Consider the following 21,016-nt stretch of genomic DNA (forward strand, 5'->3'; position numbering starts at 1 on the left):
ACACTATGGATAGTTAGAGGGGGTGATTTTTGGTTTGCCTTGCTCCCAACCTTCTGCCCAAAACGGGAAGAGGAACTACCTGAAAAACAAGCTCAATTCCTTCTGCAGCAGTTTAGTTCACCCGGCCTCTCAGCAGAAAGGCTTTTATCACAGCAGAGCTGTACCTGGCTGTTGTGCTGGGGCTTTTATTTATGTTGGGGGCTTGGTGCTATCTCCATGTACAGATTTTCGTAATAAAATGGTCCTGAGTGGTCAGTGTGCTTCTCACTGGTAGTGTTAACGGGGTAACACTGCAAGGAATATTTTCTTCTGCTACTGACCGCCAGTCACTGTTGAAAGGTCACACTTTCTGTGTCACTGCCTCTCTCCAGGTCTGCTGATGTTCGCCATCACACACATCCTGTACTCTTCAGCCTTCGGCATGAAGCCTTTGGACCTCAAAGCCGGCTTGCTGATGGCCGTTGTTTCCAGCTCCTGCTATGCTTTCCTGTACTCCTACCTCTCGGGCCCGTTCACCTACCTGGTGGCCGTCTACATCGCCCTGATCGGCTTCATGGGCTGGCGGGCGATGGCGGGCGTGCAGCTGTGCAACGACCTGTGGACGTGGACCAAGCTGTCGGCCTGCGTCGGCGCCATGCTCTTCATGGTGTCCGACCTCACCATCGCGCTCAACGAGTTCTGCTTCCCCGTGCCCTACTCGCGCTTCATCATCATGGCCACGTACTACGCAGCCCAAATGCTGATCGCGCTGTCGGCTGTGGAGACCAGAGATGAAGAGGACTTCAGGAAGAGGAGCTAGGCGGAGTGCCAATAGGCTGTGAACACATGGGTTATATCTCAGGTGCTGTAGCTGCATTCACCCCTGAGAGAGATCTCCATTTCTCTAGGCACACTGGTGATGTTGATTTTGCTTCTTTGAAGCATTACCTTTGGGAATTACTTTTTTTTTCAATGGCTTTCTCTGAATACAGCTTACTTCAGTGTGGAGTCCACATCAGAAAGCTTAGACTGCCCCTGCAGTAGTTACTCATTCAAATTTTCCTCCTTGGAAGTGCTGTACTACTGCATTTTACTTGTTAAGTCTTGAAATTGATGCCGAATATCTGGGAAGAGGAGGGCTGGTGGAAAGGAGGTTTGGCCATGCATGGTGCTAAAAGGCTTGCTCTTGAGTGTAGGCAGACAGGCACAGATCTCTGCTAAAGTCATAGGTAAAAATTAATTTAACCGATGTTTGTCTCTTTTTGTGCATTACAAACTTAGTATGCAAACTGGAGCTATGGAGGGAGAGTAAAACCAGCATATCCAGCTGGGAGCTGAGCTCTGGAGTCAATGACAGTGTGTGGGGCAGTACCCAGCAGAACCAGCATGAAAGTAGAACCCTAAGCTGAGGGCACAGAGCAAGAGGTGTGCTGGCAGTGCTGTGTGCTTTGACTGCAGTGATCACTGCTCCAGGGCAGGTCTCTAGGTGCAAGTCAGCATTGCTGCAGGTGGCAGAACTGTTGAGAGCAGGAGTTTGGTGGGATTTCAGGGACATCTTGGTAGCCAGGCCAGCGTGTTCCCCCTCGCCACATGCACACAGTTACACGGTGTCTGCAGCCACCAGTGAGATGTAATGGGCACACGAGGAACTTTGATATTTACAGCAGAACTTACTCATTGTCTTAATGTATGCCCTAATTATCCTTAGTGTGGCAGACAGGCGTCTAATCTTTATGCCTTTTTTCCCCAATGTCCTAACAAGTAATATTCCATGTACCCATTAAGTTTTAGTAGCACTTTCAGTAGTACTTTTTAGTACTGCTGCCTGCAGTATCTCAGATCTTTGTGTGAGCATTTCCTGTGATCAAGGCCCTGATTTTGGATGTAGTTTGCCTTGTTTTGCCAGCTGGTGGTAGACGATCCTCCTTTCACCACTTCTTTTTTTTTTAGAAAGCCCCTTTTCAGCAGAGCTTCCTGAAAAGCACTGTCCTTTGTGTTCAAAACGCCTGCCACTTCCTTCTCAAACTCACATGGACTCGCATAGAACCCTGCTAGCTTTTCCCTTGTGTTGAGAGGTGCTGAGTGGGTCTCCTGCTCCTCTCCAGCCTCACCTGGAGTGCCTGGCAGGGAATAGGCATTGCCTCCCCATGAGTTCTCCATCAGTGCAAATGCAGCCAGTATTACAAAAATCGAGGTTAACCCCCCTGACCCCGTGGAGGCATCTGCTGCTTTTCAAACAGGGATCAGAAAGGTCAGCTGCATTATGGAGAGGGAAAGCACTGTAGGTAGCACAGCCCCGTGTAATCCCTTCCCTTTACTGCTGTTATGTAATACTGTCAGTATTCATTCACTGGCACATCGGGGCCTGCCTGGAGTAAACAGCTAAGGGAATTTAGAGCCATAAACCATCTTCATTCATCAGCATTGCTTATCTCGTGGCCACAGATTGAACCCTGCAGTGTAGCTCTTTGCAGATGTCATCTGCTGTTACTCAGCTCAGCTGTTTGCGAATCTCCTCCTGCAACAGACTAACCCAGCTAAGAGGAACTCCAAGCATTAGGGGTGAACCCCACCATCCTCCCAGCATGTGAGCAAACGGCACACTGAAGTCTTTGAGTCACAGCTCCTTGGCATGGGTCAGTCCTGCACACTCAGTCCTTAGCTGGCAGTTCTTCAGAGGAACCCCCCACATCCTGAGCTTCCCTTTGCTTTGAGGGAAATGCTTGTGTGATAAAGTAAGCTTTATTTAACAGTCTTGAGTTTTGATTCTCTTTGTTTTCTCTCTAGAAATGAGTAGTCTTCAACTTCCTGAAAATAGCTGAGTTGCTTTTTTGTCTGCTTTTTCTTCTTGGCTTGCTTTCTGTCCTGCTCTACCATCAGGCACTGGCTACTTGCAGAATAGAGTCTTGATGTGTTATTAGGAGGCCTCTCCTCTCCACTGGCCATCAGAGGTGCAGTTTCTGGTGGCAGAGGTCTCTGGGTGGGACAGCAGAAACTTGTGCAGCCCAAATGGGGTGTTGTTCCCTTGCAATCCTGTAACAGGTCACCTGGAGTGACCTGGCTGGGACTTAACTGGCCAGTCACACTGGCTCCATCTCTGCTCCATCCAAGGTGCTGCAACAGCTTCAGCCTTCCTGGGAATGAGGCAGAGCCCTCAGCATATGAAGAGGGTCCTGACTGGCTTGGAGGTTTGCCAGCAAAGGCTCTTAATCTTCAAAATCTCCCTCTGGCTCTGCATTCCTCTTTCTAATTCATATTACTTGAACGAGACCATTTTCCTGGAGGCTCTTTCCTGCTGGGAAGAGACCAGCTGCTGTGGACAGTGATCTGACACAATTTTGAGATGCCTAAATCCCGAGAAGCACTAAGCAGTTGCTGGCAGTCTGTTAAATAACTTTTCTTGGGATTAAAACTGTTCCCTCAACCCCAGCAAGGGTAATCTTCACTCTGAAATAGAGCAAACAAGGAGTGCTGTTCATATGTAACAAATGGCGTTGCTGTCTGTGGCACTGCCTTTGTGGACCTTCCTGTTGCGTCTTTGCACTGTAAAACTGGGAGGTTTGATCAATTCTTCTCCTTTTCAGGAGTACAGTCCTTGAGAAGCCCCCAGTCTTTGGCTCAGCAACATTACAGAGGGAATGAAGCCTCCCAGGTGGTGTAGTGTTCCTGCCCCAGCAGGCAGCTCCTTTTGTTGCTAAGCCCAGAGGCTTTCTTTTCACACTGCTGTATCCAAACATCCTTCTGCAATCCCTGTCTGTGGTCACTTGAGCTTACACACGTGGTCTCGTTACTTTCTGTAGTTATCGCCCACTTAGAGATCCTTTGGCTCTTTATTTGGACTTATAAAAGATGCAGCACGTTTACTTCAGCCTCTTTGCCTAGGCAGATCCTCCTTGCACAGAATTCCCAGGGAAGTCAAAGAAGCAGTGCTAATTGCAGCTTACTTTTAAATGCTAGTAATGCTTCTGGGCTGAGTCACAGCGTGATGCTCATGAAGAAATGGCAGGTCAAGAAGAACAAAGCCAGGGGATTTTCACAGCTTTACTCTTACTCTGTTTGTGCTGACTACCTGGCTTCTTACTCCTCCATAGTGAAGCAACTGTAAGACTGATTGGTTTAAGAATTACTCTAACATGGCTTTTGAGTAGATTGCTGAGGGTTTCATATTGTATTCAGTGGAGGTAATTAATATATTTTTACACAAGTTTATAAAATTCCCAGGAGGAACTTTGCAGAGTTTATAGTGGCTCTTGAAAGTTCTCCAGTCCCGTAGTTTGACACTAACACCTGTATTTTCAGCTTGCTATTGTGGTATTTCTGGGAGCTGTTCTGGAAGAAGCAGATCAAAGCAAACAGCAACTGTAGAGCTCAGTGGGCAGGTGCCTCTTTGCTTGGTTTCTGGATATAGACAGGGGGTCTTTTAAGCAGAGGCATCATAACTGTGTTCTTGGAAGAGGATGGGAAGTTGCTGACTTCTCATGACAGAAATCCTCCTGGGTAATTCTCCTGCCTTTTATCCGTACTCACTCCTTTTGTGGCCTTTGGTAAGTCACTTAAATTTTCTGGGGCCAGGTCCATATCTGGTGTATGAGGGCCAGTGCTATGCCAACTTATCACAGCAGGGGACCAGGCCCTCACCCCATTCTAAAATGGATATATTAGCCCTTACCTGCCTCACAAGGATATTGTGAGGATTGATACTCATGCAGCATTCTGAAGATGTAAAATGCTATGTAAATCCTAAGTATTATCCAACTTTAATGTTAAAATTGCTTTTAGGGATCTGCAGGACTTCTCTTAAAGCGTGGAATATGTGACTGCCCTTTAAATTTGCATCAGATAGAAAGAAAATGCAAAACATTTATTCATGCTGGTTAACAGGATGGGCTCAGCTACACTTGAACTCTAAGGAAGGTTTAGCTTAAAAATCGGAACTCTCTAATTGCAGTTTTGCAAATGGTTTTTAGGTCTTCTAAAAGCCTTGACCAAATTCTTAGATGCCAACCTTGCATCCAAATTTTGCAGTCTGGTCTTGTCCCTGACTGTTAGCAAGAGTAAATATAATCCAGGCAAAACAGAGTACCTCACAGTCTGCAGTGGCTGTTGAAAAAACTGGAACAGAAAATGAAGACATTCTGTTCATCCTTCAGTCTGCAGAAGGTCAGATGGGTTTCGTGAGACAACTTTCAAAGGGATGTGTAATTTCTCTGTAAGTTTTACTGGCTTTAAAATCAGCAGAGAGGGAAAGCCTTGATAGAATCAATAAGGTCGGCACATCCTTCTTGAATTCCTTTCTTTTCACCCGAATTAAGGAAACAGTGGGTTTTGTAGCAAAGGAAGTGCTTGTACCACCAGTCCTATAGCCCAGAACAAAAGCTGATCCAGAAATATGGCACTCAACCATCACCATGTTCTCAACTAGGATAAAAATGCCACTGTTCACTGATCTAAATCTGGACCACAGCTAGAAACTACCTAGTTCTTGTAGCACTAGCTGCTGTACAAACACAAATGAAGGTAAGGAATTACACACCAAGGAATATGAGCTGTGTACATGTGAAATGGACCATAATTTTGAAGCAGCTGCAGTAAAATCTTAATATGAACTCAGAAGCAAACACAATGCAAATTTTTATGGTTTCTTTAAAATATTTGATGGGTTTTCATTTTCTAAGTTTGGAGAAAATTTTCTTAATATTATTTTATTTTTGCTCTTAGTGTAAAGAATAAAAATACACAACTCGAGACAGACTGCAAATGTAAAAAAGGTGGCCAGTTGGCAGGAATGCCAAAACTTCTGTGGCTTGTATTGTTTCTGTGGTGACACTATGCTGCTGTCAGGTGAGCTACTGGAGTGGTGTGATGGCTCAAAAGTGAGGCTGAAGCACAGGATGCAGGGGTTGAGCCACCAAGACTTCAGTGGGAGCATGACTGGGCCAATTTGGATCAGTCAAAAGACAGAGCATCAGGAAATAGACACCTTTTCCTGAGAGAAGAAAAGCAAGAAACCAAAACCAGCCCGTTGGGCGATGGTGCTGAATCACTACAAACATATTTATCTAGACCCTGCTAGTGCAGGTTCCTGCTGGACCAAGCCTTGCTCCTAATTCAGCTGGGGAGGCTTACTCCAAGCCTATGGTGCTAGCAGGGTCAGGCCAGCAGAACCTGAAGCTTTGTTAAATAAAACTCAAAAATCAGAAAGCAACAACAAAAACAAGAACCTAACCCCAAAACCACAAAAAAACAAGGAAGGAAAAAGCAAATGCCACTGGGTAAGTGGCAGTTCTGCCTGCCTGAGAATGCAGAGTGGCTGGTCTGTCCTGAACGCTAATCTCTATGTCTTGGACCCATGTGAGTCTCTTGCTCCAGCCCCTCTCCCACACATTCCAGGCAGAGTGCACTGAAAGATGTGACTGAAGCAGCTGCTCTCCTCTGGGGAGTCAAGCACTTTGCCATGTTTGAAAGTCTCTAGCACTTACTTTCTTTACTGTGATTGTAAAGGTCACCACATACAGTACAGCCAGTTGATCTGGGATCTTTTCTTAACACATTTTTATGCCGATTTTACTATTTTAATTCTTTGTTCGGAATGTATTTTTTTTTCTCATTTCTTCTATGTGTAACAGCAATTAAAAATATTAATTTACTGGGTATTTTTACTGTGAAAATACAATGTCTCCTTGCTCATTTTCTGTTTCTTTGACTGCTTCAGCACGGAATATGAGGCCTCTCTGTGGTGGGCAGCTTTGTGCCACTGTTACACTCTCCAGCATGATTTATGCTGGAAGTGCTCAGTGCCCACACAACCTGATTGTCACAGTCAGCCACAGCATTCCTTCGTGGGGAACCCTGAAAAACACCCACATGCACCCCACAGAGCACATCCAACACAAACCAACCAGACACCTGGCTGGTGTTACACCAGCTCCCGGGTGCCCTGGGATGTCAGTCTCTGGAGCAAGCTTGCCCCTTGCTGCTCCAAGCCAGTCCCACATACAATGGCCATTTGTCCACACTTCCAGGGAGAAGGCAGCTCCAGAAGGACTGCTCCAGGAAGACTGCTCACTGCCAGGAAGTCCCAGACAAATGGCCAAATCTCTCTCTCCCCCCTTGCCCCAGGAAAAATTTCCAGGAGGAAAGAAGTAGAGTAGTCTGCACATTTTTCTCTGGTTGGGGATCCAATGCCAGCTTCTTCAGCTGTTTGATGCAGTGGCACAGATATTTTGTTTTATTAATCCTGAACCAGGCCATCTGTCACCAGTGGAAGAGGTTTTAAGGATTTATAGCATAGAAACACAGTGTGTGTAAGTGCTCCCAGTCAGTTAAATGGATCTGCTTGCAGGCTTAATGGAAACTCCTTCATACTCCCCTTCTGAAGTGGTTCCTGATGTGAGAATTAATCAGTACCAGGCAGAAATACAACCAAATTATTTTCAAGGCAGCCTAAAGGGGTTAACAGGAGGCAAAAGTGGGCGATTATCTCCTCTTCCTTTTATTTGGTCTTTTACAATTCCTTTTAAAAACTTAGAGGCCTGCTGGGAGGAGCATCCTGTTTCCTCATACCTCCTTCCTAGCTCCAGATGGAACAAAAGTGACACAATATTCTCAAAGTGAATGTGTCTGAGTGGCTGGCCACTGCTGTATTTTTATTCCACAACTAGCTCTGGGAAGATTTCAGTCTACATTAAAAGACCCAGCACCAATGCATGTATATTTGTATTGATCTACTTGTCAGCCTGTTAAGTGTTTCAGGTACTCTGTAATCCCTTATCTAGGCTTGGCCACCAGCAGTGAAATTCCTGCACTTTCTGTGGCCAGCTCTTTCACAAAGTGACTCCCTCATTTGCAAAGCTGTATTTACTTTCTTGGTATTGTGAGGATTTAAGTATTTCAGATTTATGACTTACTTTGTGTTTATATACAATCTGACATAAGGAAGCCTAAAATATCTCAGAGCTCCTGCTGGGCTATCTGGACACAAGGAGGCAGAATCCAAGTCTCTTCTTGAGCTTGGAAGCAGGATTGTCTCCAGTCTTTGGCTCCTGTTATTGCCATTAAGATACATTAGCAGAGGATATTAGAAATATCACCTGTAACACCCTACTGTAAAAAATCATTTAGAGGGAAGGAAGATGGAAACACTGGAAGTGCCCCTGCTGAGCAGAAGCCCCACTCTACCACCTGGTCTAACTGACCTTCATAGAAGCCAAGGGCAGCTGCATTTTGAGTCACATGAAGACAAACTACACAGCCACAACAATGCTCTTCTGCATGCCAGACCAGGCACAGCTAGTTCCCCTAATTATATCTTGTGTTTCAACTTCTGCAAACTTCCTGTCCTTGTGTCCATCTTTTTCTTAAGGAAAAGAAGAGGACTAAGAGCCATAATTAGTGCAGTCAACCCTATGTTTTCAGTGCAAGTCTCACAAAGTTATGGATAAAAAGCTTCATAAAATTTTTAAAGCTCTATAAGGCTTTCTACTGTATAAAGGAAAAGGTTGTCTGGTCGCAGTTTTTGTAGGAAGTGACAGTTAAGATTTAGGGAGTTCTCATTTTCATTCCCATTTCCCCTTGTTCACTTCAGCACTGTTCTGAATGGGTCTAATAGTCTTTGTGTTCTCTGAAACCTGCCCACTCCCAGCCTAAAGAAAATTACATTCACCCCTTCTGAGCTACAACAGCAGCAATGCTGCTGCTGTGTTTCACTGAGGTGGTGAAATGTCCTATTTGTTTTTGCAAATATTAACAAAAGGGCTAAAACTGAAATACGTGGCTAAGCAGAAGAGTGCAATTAAAGAAGAGAAATAGAAGAGCATGTAAGTATTGGGTTTGCATGGCAAAGCTGTGATGGCGGGGGGGGATTGCAGGGGTGGTTTCTTTGAGAAGCTGCTGGAAGCTTCCCCTGTGTCTAACAGAACCAACAGGTCCAAGTGCTTCTGTGTCAACACTTTTTAAAGGGGAAAAAAATTGCAACAGCAGTTGCAACCTAAGAGAGGAGTTGAGAGCATGTCAGAGCAGAGGAAGGAGGGGCAAAGAGAAAGTGTGATGAACTGACCACAGCCCCCATTCCCCATCCACCTGCACCAGTGGGCAAAGGAGGTAAAGAATTCTGGAGTAAAGTTAAGCCCAGGAAGAAGGGAGAAGTAGGGGAAAGATGTTTTAAAATTTGGGAATTTACTTCTCCTTACCCTACTCTGATTTGATTGGTAATAAATTAAATTCCCAAAGCTGAGTGTGTTTTGCCTGTGACTTGGTGAGTGATCTCCCTGTCCTTACCTTGCTTTATAAGCCTTTGGTTAAATTTTCCCTCTCCTGTCCAACTATGGAGAGTAGTGATAAAATGGCTTTGGTCTGCACCAGATGTCCAGCTGGGGTAAACCCACTGCAATATATTAAGAGGAATTGAGACAGAGGTTTAGTTCCTGTGGAATCATCACAGAAATCAGCTACTGCTGCACAGCTATTCCAATCAGCAGATTTGCTAAGCCCTTAGATCCGTCCTTACTCCTTTCCCCTAGGACAGCCTGTCACCAGGTAAAGACCACTGAAAGTCTCTGAAAATTGTCCCTAAAGAAAATCTTTTAAGTCCTGGTCTGAGGGGCTCCTGGCCTAACAAGAGTGCTTGTTTTCACATGAGGCATGGTGCCCTCCAGCCTACAGTGCCTCACTCCAGGCAGTAACTACCCCTCTTCCAGAACTAAAATTATCAAGAATAGGATTCCTAAAATAATAAAAATAAACCTGCAGTTAATATCTATTTGACATGAATACCTTATCTGCTAAAGTCAGTTTTACAATCTCTTATTCTGACTCCTGCTTTCCCACCTCAATCAGCTGCAAACAGAGGCAGCAGAGAGACCTTACCCAGAAACTGCCTGGGTCAAGATAGGGAGGAGCCCCAGGAGCCCTCAGACATAGGCTCCCACTGAGGAATCTGGGTATAAATCAGCACCTCACCCGTACAGTGCTTTTGCAAGCCTCATTCCTCAGCCAGGTCTGCTGTAAACAGGCCGCTTTGAGTAACTCTGAAGAGGTGTGTTCCTGCTCTAACTGTGCTCACCTCAACAAGCTCTGTGTGGGAAGGCAGAAGGTAAGGGCTATCCAGCAATCAGATCCTGAAGGGGATGGAGAGCTGTTCCTGTGCCCCCTTAGGCCTGTCTGCCTTCCCTGAACTGGGTGAGCAGCGCTGGCAGAATTCCTTGTGTCAGCCTGGCTGGCAAAAAGAAAAGGCTCCCACTGATTTTAGGGACGAGGAAGCTGCATTCCAGCTGTGGCTTCAGGAAGGAGTGTATCGGTGCATGGGAAGTGGGGCACACGGTCATGAGATGAATTATTAGAAAAATGGTAAAGAATTGCTTTCAGTCTTTTGGGTGGGCAGTTGCTGACTTCAGTGAAGAAGTGTATGGATTGTACACACAAAGACAGAGCAGTTCGAAAGTCAGAGCAGGAAACCCAATGTGTGCATCCTTTCCCTCTGCTGACCCCCTGTGAGCTATTTCCACCTTAGCAGAGAGAACCAAACCCTGGGTGGGATGTGTTTGTGTGCTCAGCAGTTGTCAGCAGGCTGTCCAGAAGTAATGAACTCAGACAAAAATAACCCTGAAAGATCTTTCCAAATATAGTCCCTCATTATTGGTGCTGTATCAGTTTCATTTCAAGCTGTGCCTGGCAGCCTCTCTCTCTTGTCGTCTTTAAGAAGACACTAACAGGCCTGAGGCATCAGGGCCTGTCTCTAAAAAGTGTTAGTAAAACTTCACCCTATGCACCTGGAAGCGTCCATGCTCACACCACCAATTCGAGCCAGCTGGAACCAAGCTCTGTGCTACAACCTGATTTAAAGCTTCATTTGGTTTAACAAAACAGGGAAGGGAGAGATGAAATGTCTGATTTTCTTGCTTTTTTTGTCTTGGAAACCTTACTAGCTGTCATACAATGCTGGCAAAACCCTTCTATTTTACAAAAGAAGAGAACAGATGTACCCAGTGCAGTGTCTGTGCAAAAAAAAATCACAAGGTTATTTTCAGAGTGCACCCATGGACTGCTTGGAAGTGCTAAGTATGCCATGGATGCAGAGCAAGCCTGGTTAGGGACTGAGAAATGGCCATGTTTGCTTCTGAGCCATTTAGGGAACTCATGAGGCCTGCTGGCCAAAATAAGCCATTTTTAAGGGATGCAAGACTACTTTAAAGCAACTGAAGATAAATCTCAGTGACTTTGAAGGAAGACAGATGCAGGCTGGTTTTTTGGATATGAAGGTAAGCTCTTACAAAGTGGCCCTTGCAGCTCCAGCCCCTATACACTGAGCAATCTCCTCCTCTGTGGACAAGGGTGAGAGCCAGACCGGCCCAGAGGAGTGTGATCCACAGTGCCAGTCCCAGCAAATGCGCTTGCCCTGGAAAATAGCAGAGTGTGAACTACACTCAGACATGAAATCCATGGTTACTCAGCCTAGAGTGAATCACCCCCAACAAATTCCAGTGGCTGCACATCTGACCTACCACAGATGATCAGCTTGCAGCTGCAAGTAGTAGAGGTCATAAGCAGGCAGGTGCTTCTTGTTGAGGCCACGACTTAGGCTTGGATGTGATGCTAACAGTGCCCCTGTACTGGGGTCACTGGTGGTGGGGGTTGCTGATGAAAGCCCAGCTCAGGGCACCATTGCTATGACATGCTGTGGTTCCTCAGTGGGGCCATGAAGCAGGAAGCACAGTCCTTCCTGGGATACTCCATCTTGAAGTCAAAATGCAGCTGAGGACAGTCGCTATGGGCTGCTTCCCATTGCATACACAAACATGCAAACACAGGGCCAGCATCATCAACACAGAGAGTCTTCTCATGCATGAGTACAAATCTTAAAGAGCTTGGGTATGACATCTCATGACCTGGACCTTACTTCCCATCAGGGAAAACCCAGGGAGTAGGAAAAATGAGCAATACACCACATTTCTCTTGGCATCTGACCAGCATACCCATCTCAACATGCAAACAAATGCAAACTGAAAAGCAAGAGGGGAAGGAACTGGAAATCTCATTCTCCCATTAATCTGCTATGCAACTGTAAGCAAGCAATTAATTTCTCTGTTTCTTGGTCTGTAACTAAGGTGTCAGACTTTTGCTCCACAGGGATGTATCGATGCCTTCTCTCACTAATGCCACTAAACTGTAAATTGCTTTCGGATATTTGGCTCCCGAAGCACTTTAGAAACGCATGATTAAATTACACCCAATTATAAACCAAAGCAGGTGATCTTGTAGAGGAAGGGATATTGCTCTGCTGCTGTTGCTCTGAGGCATTAATAGTCCACAAAATGCTCGGGGGAAATCAAGGAGAACTGCGTGTACAATTTAATTTCCAGTGTCCACTGCAAATCTTCCATTTTCAGCCTGTATTTAAACATATTTCTTCAAGTATTTAATACTGCTTGTTGCATTGACATGGGATCCCATCAGGTAAATCCCGTGGATTCTAAATGTAGCACTGTGTGGCAAAATTCATTCATGAAACTTCATTCTTAGATAAGAGCTTATCTCCTCATTCTTCTTCAGAGTTTTTCTACCATCTCTCAGGTTTATGCAAATAAACCCTGTGACTTGCCATTTATAATGGAGGACAAGAAATCAGTTCACATCTGTGTCTTGCTGGTCCTGCCTGAAGACAGGTAGGCTGTTATCAAAGGAATGTTCAGGGAACATAGTGCAAGGCACAGCCAACCTAACTTTCCTCCATTTACTACTCTCCTATGCTTGCCTACGTGCACAGAAGTTATGGAAGCCAGTTCAGACTCTGTAAAATCCAGGCCTACAGCACTTCCACACCAGAACACAACTACAGCCACATAACTGGAAGTGCTCTTTCTCAGCTGCACACATAGCCAAAGTAACATACCTATGGTCTAATCGATCAGGAAAGGCTGTTTGGTAAATACCAATATACCATGTAACATCTCATTACTCCTTTTAGTGTACCACTCATTCTGTCCATTTAATGTGTAGCCCATTACTCTTAATGGGCTTAGAAGACTCATAGCAGCATGTGGAAAGGCTTCTGAAAAAATACATGCCTAATCTAGCAATATGTATTAATATATAATTTCTTTTCTATTACTACACCAGGCATAGGCCAAGCCAAAAAATTTGTCTCTGATCCCACCATTTAGAATCACTGCATTCTGCAATTCCCCAGACTGGGCAGAAGGATCACTTAGCATTTTGACTTGATGCCCCATGTTCAGTTATGTTTGGGAGCACTGGTGATTAGACATCCATGTTATGATTAGGCATGTGTAGGAAGCAACTGCACAAGGAAGGTGACATTTACCTGACAGGATGACCTCTAAATGTTTAATTTAATGTGCTTTCAGGGACTTCTGGTCCAGAAAGACTGTCACACAGTCTCCTATGTGTCACAGATTTCTTTGCTTCTCATTTAGAGAACAAATCCCAGTTAGACTGGAAATGTGCTACAAGACAAATGACTTGTAACACCAATCTTCTGTTATGTGAAGACATGATAATATCAACTTTGTGCACACGGATGTCCTGAATTTTGATTTAAACAGCATCTGCATAAACTGCTATATAATGGGACACATACACATGTAGTTAAAGGAAGCCTGGTCCTGAAGAGATTGCCAACAAATGGACAGGATAGAACAGGAGGCATTCTTGTATCTAATCCCCACGTGGGCACCTGAGGTGCAAAGCAGATTAGTGACATACCCAAGGCCACACAGGGAGCCTGAGCTCAACCCTGAGTCTTGTGCTTACCTCTGTGTCTGGAGATGTTCCATTGCTCCTGAGAATCCAGAGGGTCAGTGTCTCCACTGTCATTGCAGACAATGACTCAGAAGAAGTATTTCCTCCCTGGGAGCAGGCCTGTGACAGTGTATTTATTGCTGGAGACCTTCTCTGTGCCTGTGAACCACATGTCAGTACTGACATCACATTGCAGGACACCATAATAAGTCTCCTAGTTGTCTTCTGCATCTGAGCTGTGGTTTAGGGTCATGGTGTCTGGGACTCCTTCAGCCAGCTGCAGATTACTGGGTGGTCAGGGAAAGCTAAGAATTAATGAACCCATTTAAGTACTAGTTTATTCTGTTTGGCTCCCTCCCTCTGTCCTTTTCTAGGGCAAAAATGTTTCACTTCCAAAATCACTGTGTATCTAGGAAAGTACTTCTTTCCTTGATTTCTTCTACCTTGAGCAACCCGAGGGCCAATTTGTACTTTGTAATTACCTTCTGATGAAAAAACAAGGCTGTTAGTTTTGAAAAGCATTCTCTGAAAGGATGACAAGCACATAGGTCTGTAACCTCAGCAGACCATTACAGTAATAGGAGTTTCTCTAAGGAGCCAAGCCAGCCTGCCTCCACTTGGCTGGCACAGACCCACTGGCAATGGAAATGGTGTCACCAGACTGCTGAGGGGACAGACACTGTTGTATCAGTACTGTTATGGGGATTTTCCTGTTCAAATAATGGCATGAAAAACAAGGTAGCACTGGGAGTGTCTGGAGCAATAACTGCTTCACCCTTTCCCTCCACATTGGACAGAGTAAACAAAGCCCCAGCAGTACCACCCTTATTCCTTGACTCTGAGCCATGCTGCTTCCAGGCTTGGCTCAGCTAACATGAAGGAGGGAGTTGGGAAATACAATGACAAGAAGTAGGAAAGTCTTTTCTGACCAGGGAGTCTTTCTCCTCTTGAGTGGAAACATTTTGGATTGCTCCTGGGGCGTTTTTTGGATAAAGGGTTGTATCATTGGAAACTTTTTGTTCTTTTTGTTTTGTTTCGTTTTTAAGAAAAAAACCCCAGCCTTCCTCACCCTAGTATTGATGTAGAAGTTGTGTCTAATTTCCATCATCAGAAGAGAGCCTCCTGTCAGTACCCCAAGGTGATGGAGGTGCTCAAGTTTTCTCTATGCTGTACCTGCAGCTTGCAGGTGGATGTTGTAAACGATGTCTCTGCAACCCTTCTTGAGGATAATGTGGTACAGGTCAGAAACAAATCACTCGGTGCTGTGGATCAGGACTGGGAATAGTTCTTGTCCTCCCTCTTTTTGCCACACCACTGGTGGTGAGCACTGGCCAAAACAACTGTTATAAAATTCCGCTTCCTGCCTTGGGCAGCGTCAGAAACAAACCCCATCTTTGAGCACAACAGGGATGTCTGTGGCTACAGGAGCTACTTGAGCGTAATCAGCCCGTGAGAAAAATGTTTCAAGGACACCAGTCCTGGAGATTTCTTCAAGCTGCAAAGGCAATGGCAGGCTTTGTGCCCAGCAAAGTGCACACATCTGTCATGGCCTGGGAGATTCTACATAACCCCATGCTACAGTTCATTAGTTTGATCATCTTGAAAGCTGAGGGAAAACAGCTGGTGTGATACAGATCAACTTATACAATTTAAACTGAGAAGTACCTTCTTACAGCAGGGTTCATTCTGCAAGGTCATGTGGAGCCTGAGCTCATGTAGTAGTCCAGGCTTAAAAAAAAAAAGGAAAGCACATAAATTGCTGTTAGTATCTACAGAAATGAGCTCAACATCCATGTCAATATAAATTGTACCTCAGACAGGACAGTGTTGGGACCTCAAGCATTGTCTTTACAACCCTAGGTCACTCAAGGTTTAATGAAGAATGATTTATCTTCACCTTACATGAACTGTAGTTGCATGCCTGAAAAATTCTGCTTCTCATGGTGAATCACAGATCTTCCCCAATGTTTTATGGTTTGTTGAGCACTGATGCTCCCCCTGTGAAGGGCTGGGTTGTGCAGCTGAAACTTGTGTGCACGGAAGTCCCACATAGGCCTCTACCACCACAGGGAGGCCTATAAAAAGGCTTGCCATAAAAACAGTGAGCAGTTATGCAGGACTTTGTGAACCTGAAGTTCTGCATGAGTTTTCTCCAATAGTCAACTTTGAAACCAAAGTGACAGCTTGTGATAAAGGCCAAAGGATGACTCCAGGCTCTAAAACCCTGCAGGTGTATTTCACCAGATACCCAAGAAAACACTAATTGCAGGATTTCTGCTCTGGCAGGACATAACATGGAAGCTCACAGAAAAGACGTGCGAAGGCATGGTGCTGTCCCAGCACAAACCACCATGTGGCTCTTCAGCCTCACAGTCAGATCAAACCTGGGTGGGCAGGAATGAAAGAAAACAGAGAGAGAAAAAACGAAAAAGTAAGAGAGTGAGAGATTGCACAGAAAATTACAGCCATTCTTCAGCCTGTTGAGTCACCTCAGAGACTGGAAGAAGAATCCTTCAGGCTGTTTTAGCAGAAGGCAGTAAAGTGTAAGGGTTAAAATGTTGTCAGCTCTTCTCTTAAGCTGTGCAACCACAAGAGAAACATCAATGCAATCAACTGCTTACTGATGAGCACCTACTCAGGACAATTTCAGGTGAGGTGGATGGAACAGGAATATTTAAAGATAATGGAAAAAATGTGCCAAAAAAGTGTAGTTTACATGTAATACATGAGTGAGAACAAAGGAAAGGCAGGTCTAATGACTCATTTGATGATTTTACTGTCCAAATCCTGCCATGAGCAGTTTTGTATAATGTCTCTTTCTTACAGGACTTCTCAAACTCTTCAGCACAGTACTGCATGTTGCCACCTCACACCAGAGAAGTTTGTCTGGAGCCTATGGTCTCTCTGGGATTTTTTGGTGTTTCCTTATTTGAAGATACAGTAACAAAGCCATGCTGCATGGATGGGTTATGTAGTTTCGAAGTGGAGATTGAGAAGAGAAATGATCAATATGAAAAATGGTCACCTGGATGTTGCTTTCTGAGACTTCCTCAGTCAAACCTGAATGTCCTTCTGCTCTACAGGAATAGGTGCTATATAACATGACTCATGAATCATCTGTTCCTGCTGGCCTTACTGCTACTGAGGACAGCCAGCACCATGCTTTGTCACCTGGGACTATCTTAGACAAAACGCTTGAATTTTCTAATTAATAATTAAGCAAACAAGCTCTAAACAATAAAGATTTAAATGCTTTTCTACCTCAATTAGTGGGGTATCTAGGGATTTCATGGCAGGTCATTCTCATTCATATCTTCATTCTCAAGACATAATTAGTGTACTTGAAGCATGACCTCTGCTAATATTACTTCAACTTTAGGTGCCAGAATGCTGAGTGCTCACTGAGGGCCTGAAAGGATTATTGTCCTGTCTCAGTAACACCACATATTTACAGCAAATGGCTGTTTCAAGCATGATGATTTATTTACTGTAGCATCAACTGTCCTAACCCATACTCGGACTACTGAATCCATGTTAGGAATCAGAGAATCTTCCAACAGTGACCTCTGTAACCACGTGAGGCGTGATGTGAGCAGTCATATGGTGGAACAAACAATTATTACACCATTATACCTGACACCCTCATTCAGGGGACATCTTAGCAAGAAGGATGGCAGAATGATTTAAATTTGGCTCTAGGACTGCACAACTTTGTGCTGCTCTCCATCTCCTCCCAGAATCTCTGAAAACTGAACAAAACCCAGCAGAGCTGTGATGATAAATGCTTTTTTTAGTGCAAGATGAATTTGATAAAACTTTGCAAAATGTGGTATATGTTAGAAACAAAAGAAAGTAACAGCTAACAGGTAGGACTTCCAGCTAGATGGATACTGCAGGCCTTACCTGAAGGTGGCATTGCTAGAATTCCTTCCTCTAATGACACTGCTTCTCCCATAACAGCTTCACTCATGGCTTGGGTTCAGAAGCAGTATTTGTCTCTCCTGCAAGCTTCCCACACTGTAAGTGGTACTAGAGATAGGGACCTTGGTGCATTTTGTCCACTTTTTGGTGTCCTCAGCTCATGTCTCTAATGCATATCCTGACAGCACCTCCCTCTGGTCTGGTTCCTGCCACGCTAAGCCAAGGCTGGAGCCGAAAAATCCACCACCTTCAGCAGTTCTGAAGGTTCTGTGACAGCAGGAGAGTCCACAGCTTGCAGATGTGAATGCAGAGCTAGTCCCATTTCAAGATGCCAACCGAATCTGCAGGGTATTGGGGTATAAAAAGAGCCTTAATAAACAGAGCAAATTCTGTCCAGCAAAGTAATGTGGTTCCTAACATGGCACATAATGGAGACACTGTTTCAAGGTTGGCCATTTAAGAAAAACTCACTCTATCTGGCACAGAATCATCTGGGAGTCTGCTATGAGCACTGCCCACCACTCATTTTCCACACGTGTTTAGGAGAGGTGTTTGGCATTAAAGGTTTGCTTCTGTCTCTTCCTAGCTGGCTGGTGAGCTCGGCAGTACATTTCCTACAACCTGTTTTCTATGACTTTGAGTCCCTTGTGTCTCTTCTTGTTTAATAAATCCCTCCTACAGTCCTGTGGGAAGTAGCCAGGTGCTATCTGGACTGGGATTAGGGAACGTGCTTACTGACTTGCAAGATCCTATTAGTGTTCTTCAAGTTTATTTGCCAAAGATTACAGTATTCCTAATTAATAGTAATTTAAAAAAATACAGATCTTGCTTTCTGCTATTTAGCCCACTTTGCAGCAGCCCCCGTAATACAGGAGAAGAGCAAAAGATGGACTGTTAAAAAAAGCCATGTTTTTAATCAAAAGAAGAGGGAGTTGTGTATCCAAATACAAGTCCTGCTTTGAAATTCTCAGCTAAAATGCAACAACCTTCCCCCTGGCACCAAAAAAGTCATGCAGTGCAGCATGCCATAACAAACTTGATGCTAATGGCTTTTATACAGGGCTCCCATTTGAGTGCAGGGGTCATAAGGAATATGGTGCATATGGACGGAGAGTATTCTCCTCTCCTAAGCCTAATGTGAGATAATGCAAGTCTTCAAATAGGAGAAGAATTGTAGCTCCAGGCTTTAAATTGGTTTTGTGTTGTCTTCTGATGTAAAGGAGCCTGAATGCTTTCCCATCTGAGTAACTATTTAACCTCGAGGCTTTTATCTACCACATAGAATTCTTTGGTTTTTTAGCTATACTGGCTTCCACGCTTGGCCATTTTTTTTTTCTGAATTTTGTGCAGCTACTAAGGCCCACTTCAGTATCTATTACAGGATTCCATCAATAGTTTAGGCTATTTATTGATGGCACCTGACAGTCTTTTGTTTGCAAAATGCTTTAGTCATATAGAGAAAGAAGTCTCTGCAACTGGCACTAAATAAAACCTGCCCATTTCAGCATTTCTGAGGCTGCTGTAATCCTTTGGAGTTTGTCTGTGGTATTGATCAGTTCAGAACTAGGCACAGATTCTTTACTACTAAAAATCCAATATTAAAATAAAAGAATGTAAGCAACTTTCATGAATCCCACAAGAGTTTTTTCTTCTTTTAAAAGGGTTGATGGGTGGCTGACGAGCATATGTAATGTCAAATTGTATTCTTTCTCATACATTAATGGCCTTTGGCAACCTGTATGTGAACCTTAAGTACTAAAGCTACCTACACCTCAGAGCACCTTCATCATGTTGATCTCTGCTATTTACAGATACCCAATTTCCCCCAGCTGGGAATCTCTGCCTCCTTGTTTTAATAGTTCCACTTCTAAGGCAAATAATACCACACTTCCGGGTGCTTATACTATAATTACATTTATAGCCAACAGTATTAAAACAGTATTAAGGCCTCTCCTAATCTTTAGTTGAGCTATTAATACAATGGAGTGGATTACATCGAACTCACATGCCCTCAGACATCATTCATAAATACATGGACCTGGACATTGCATACATATTTAGGAAAACCAGACATTGAACAGTGGAAGAGACATATCGATGGGAGCCTTTGCAACAAGAGGTGTAGGGAATTCTGGGGACTCCAGGGCCTGCACAGTTCACAGCTCTCACAAAGAACTCATTCTGTATCCTCCAGAAAACCATACACTCTGGTACCTAGAGACACACGTGTTGTAAGTACCCAACTCTTTCTAATCCCACATAAAAGTATTCCCAAGGGATCACTGATTTAATTTTTTTATTGCTTTTGGACTGTGATAAACCAAGAAGATGAAAAGGAGAGAAAGAGAGAGAGAAGTAAAAGCCAAGAGATGGCTACAGTTGCTCATCACCCTCTGACTGAGGCTCAGTCTGTCCCTGAGCAGTGACTGGCAGCCCCCAGCCAATTCTCCCCAGTTTATACACTGAGCATGATAGTCTATGGTATAAGAATATCCCTCTGGCCACATTGGGCCAGCTGTCCTGGCCATGCTCCCTCCCAGCTTCTTGTGCACCTGCTCACTGGCAGAGCATAGGAAACTGAATGGTCCTTTAGTGGGAGAAAACACTACTTAGCTACAAAACCCAAAACATAGCGTTGTACTAGCCACTAAGAAGAAAACTAACTCTATCCCAGCTGAAACCAGGACAATAGTGTGAGCGATTGCAATTTAATTAATACGAAATCCCCACATTTTGAATGGGATAGAGGAAAGAATCCAAGAAAGAACCAAAATATTAACAGAAGAAGAGCAGCAATAGTCTCGTTAGTCAGATGCTGCTGCTGGTAGGAACACTCCCATGTGTTGCACAAGCTGTGCTAAGCATGGATCACATGGTTGCTATCTGATGGATACAACAAAATCAGCCACTTGTTCAAGTCAGTTCTGGTCTAATTCAGGAAAAAGCAGTCAAAATTAGGCACCCAAATCTGTAGGTGTGACTTTCAGAGGTGCCGAATGTTCTGCCCTCTCATTGTTGCTTGTGGTAACAAGCCACTCAAGCAACTTCTATGAGACACTTCTCTCAGAGGCTCTACACAGAAGAAAATCAAATTAGCAAAGAACAATCACAATTTATTGACTCCAAATTGTGTGCATGTGTGGTATTTGCGTGTATAAAGAAATATATGTATGTAGAGCAGGAAGCCAAGGAGGGTAACTTGTATGTTTAAATTTATCCATGGTCACAACACTTTTCCAAAAACTATTTCTTTGCCACCTACTTCCCTTGGTCACTTCATATGTTTAAACATTTCAAATCTTGCACTTATTCTGAAAATGAGCTCTTTCTGCAGTGCATTACAGAGCAGCTCAGAAACATC

At 44.2% G+C, this 21,016-nt stretch overlaps 1 protein-coding gene and 1 long non-coding RNA gene across 2 annotated transcripts in view; one reads left to right on the forward strand and one right to left on the reverse strand.

Moving 5' to 3' along the window:
* TMEM86A (transmembrane protein 86A) overlaps window positions 1-6,023 on the forward strand; it is a 26,541-nt gene extending 20,518 nt beyond the window's left edge. The window contains exon 4 of the mRNA XM_042038632.1: window positions 372-6,023. Coding sequence (XP_041894566.1) covers window positions 372-799 — 428 coding nt within the window. The 3' untranslated portion in view covers window positions 800-6,023. The remainder of the gene's footprint in view (window positions 1-371) is intronic.
* LOC121669552 overlaps window positions 1-18,220 on the reverse strand; it is a 22,088-nt gene extending 3,868 nt beyond the window's left edge. The window contains exon 1 of the long non-coding RNA XR_006017797.1: window positions 13,747-18,220. This is a non-coding gene — a long non-coding RNA (uncharacterized LOC121669552). The remainder of the gene's footprint in view (window positions 1-13,746) is intronic.
* Between the last annotated feature and the right edge of the window lie 2,796 nt (window positions 18,221-21,016).

This window comes from Corvus kubaryi, unplaced genomic scaffold (assembly GCF_017639235.1).
Source record: "Corvus kubaryi isolate FWS band 111438036 unplaced genomic scaffold, C.kubaryi_AGA036_p1.0 37392, whole genome shotgun sequence".
Taxonomy (NCBI): domain Eukaryota; kingdom Metazoa; phylum Chordata; class Aves; order Passeriformes; family Corvidae; genus Corvus; species Corvus kubaryi.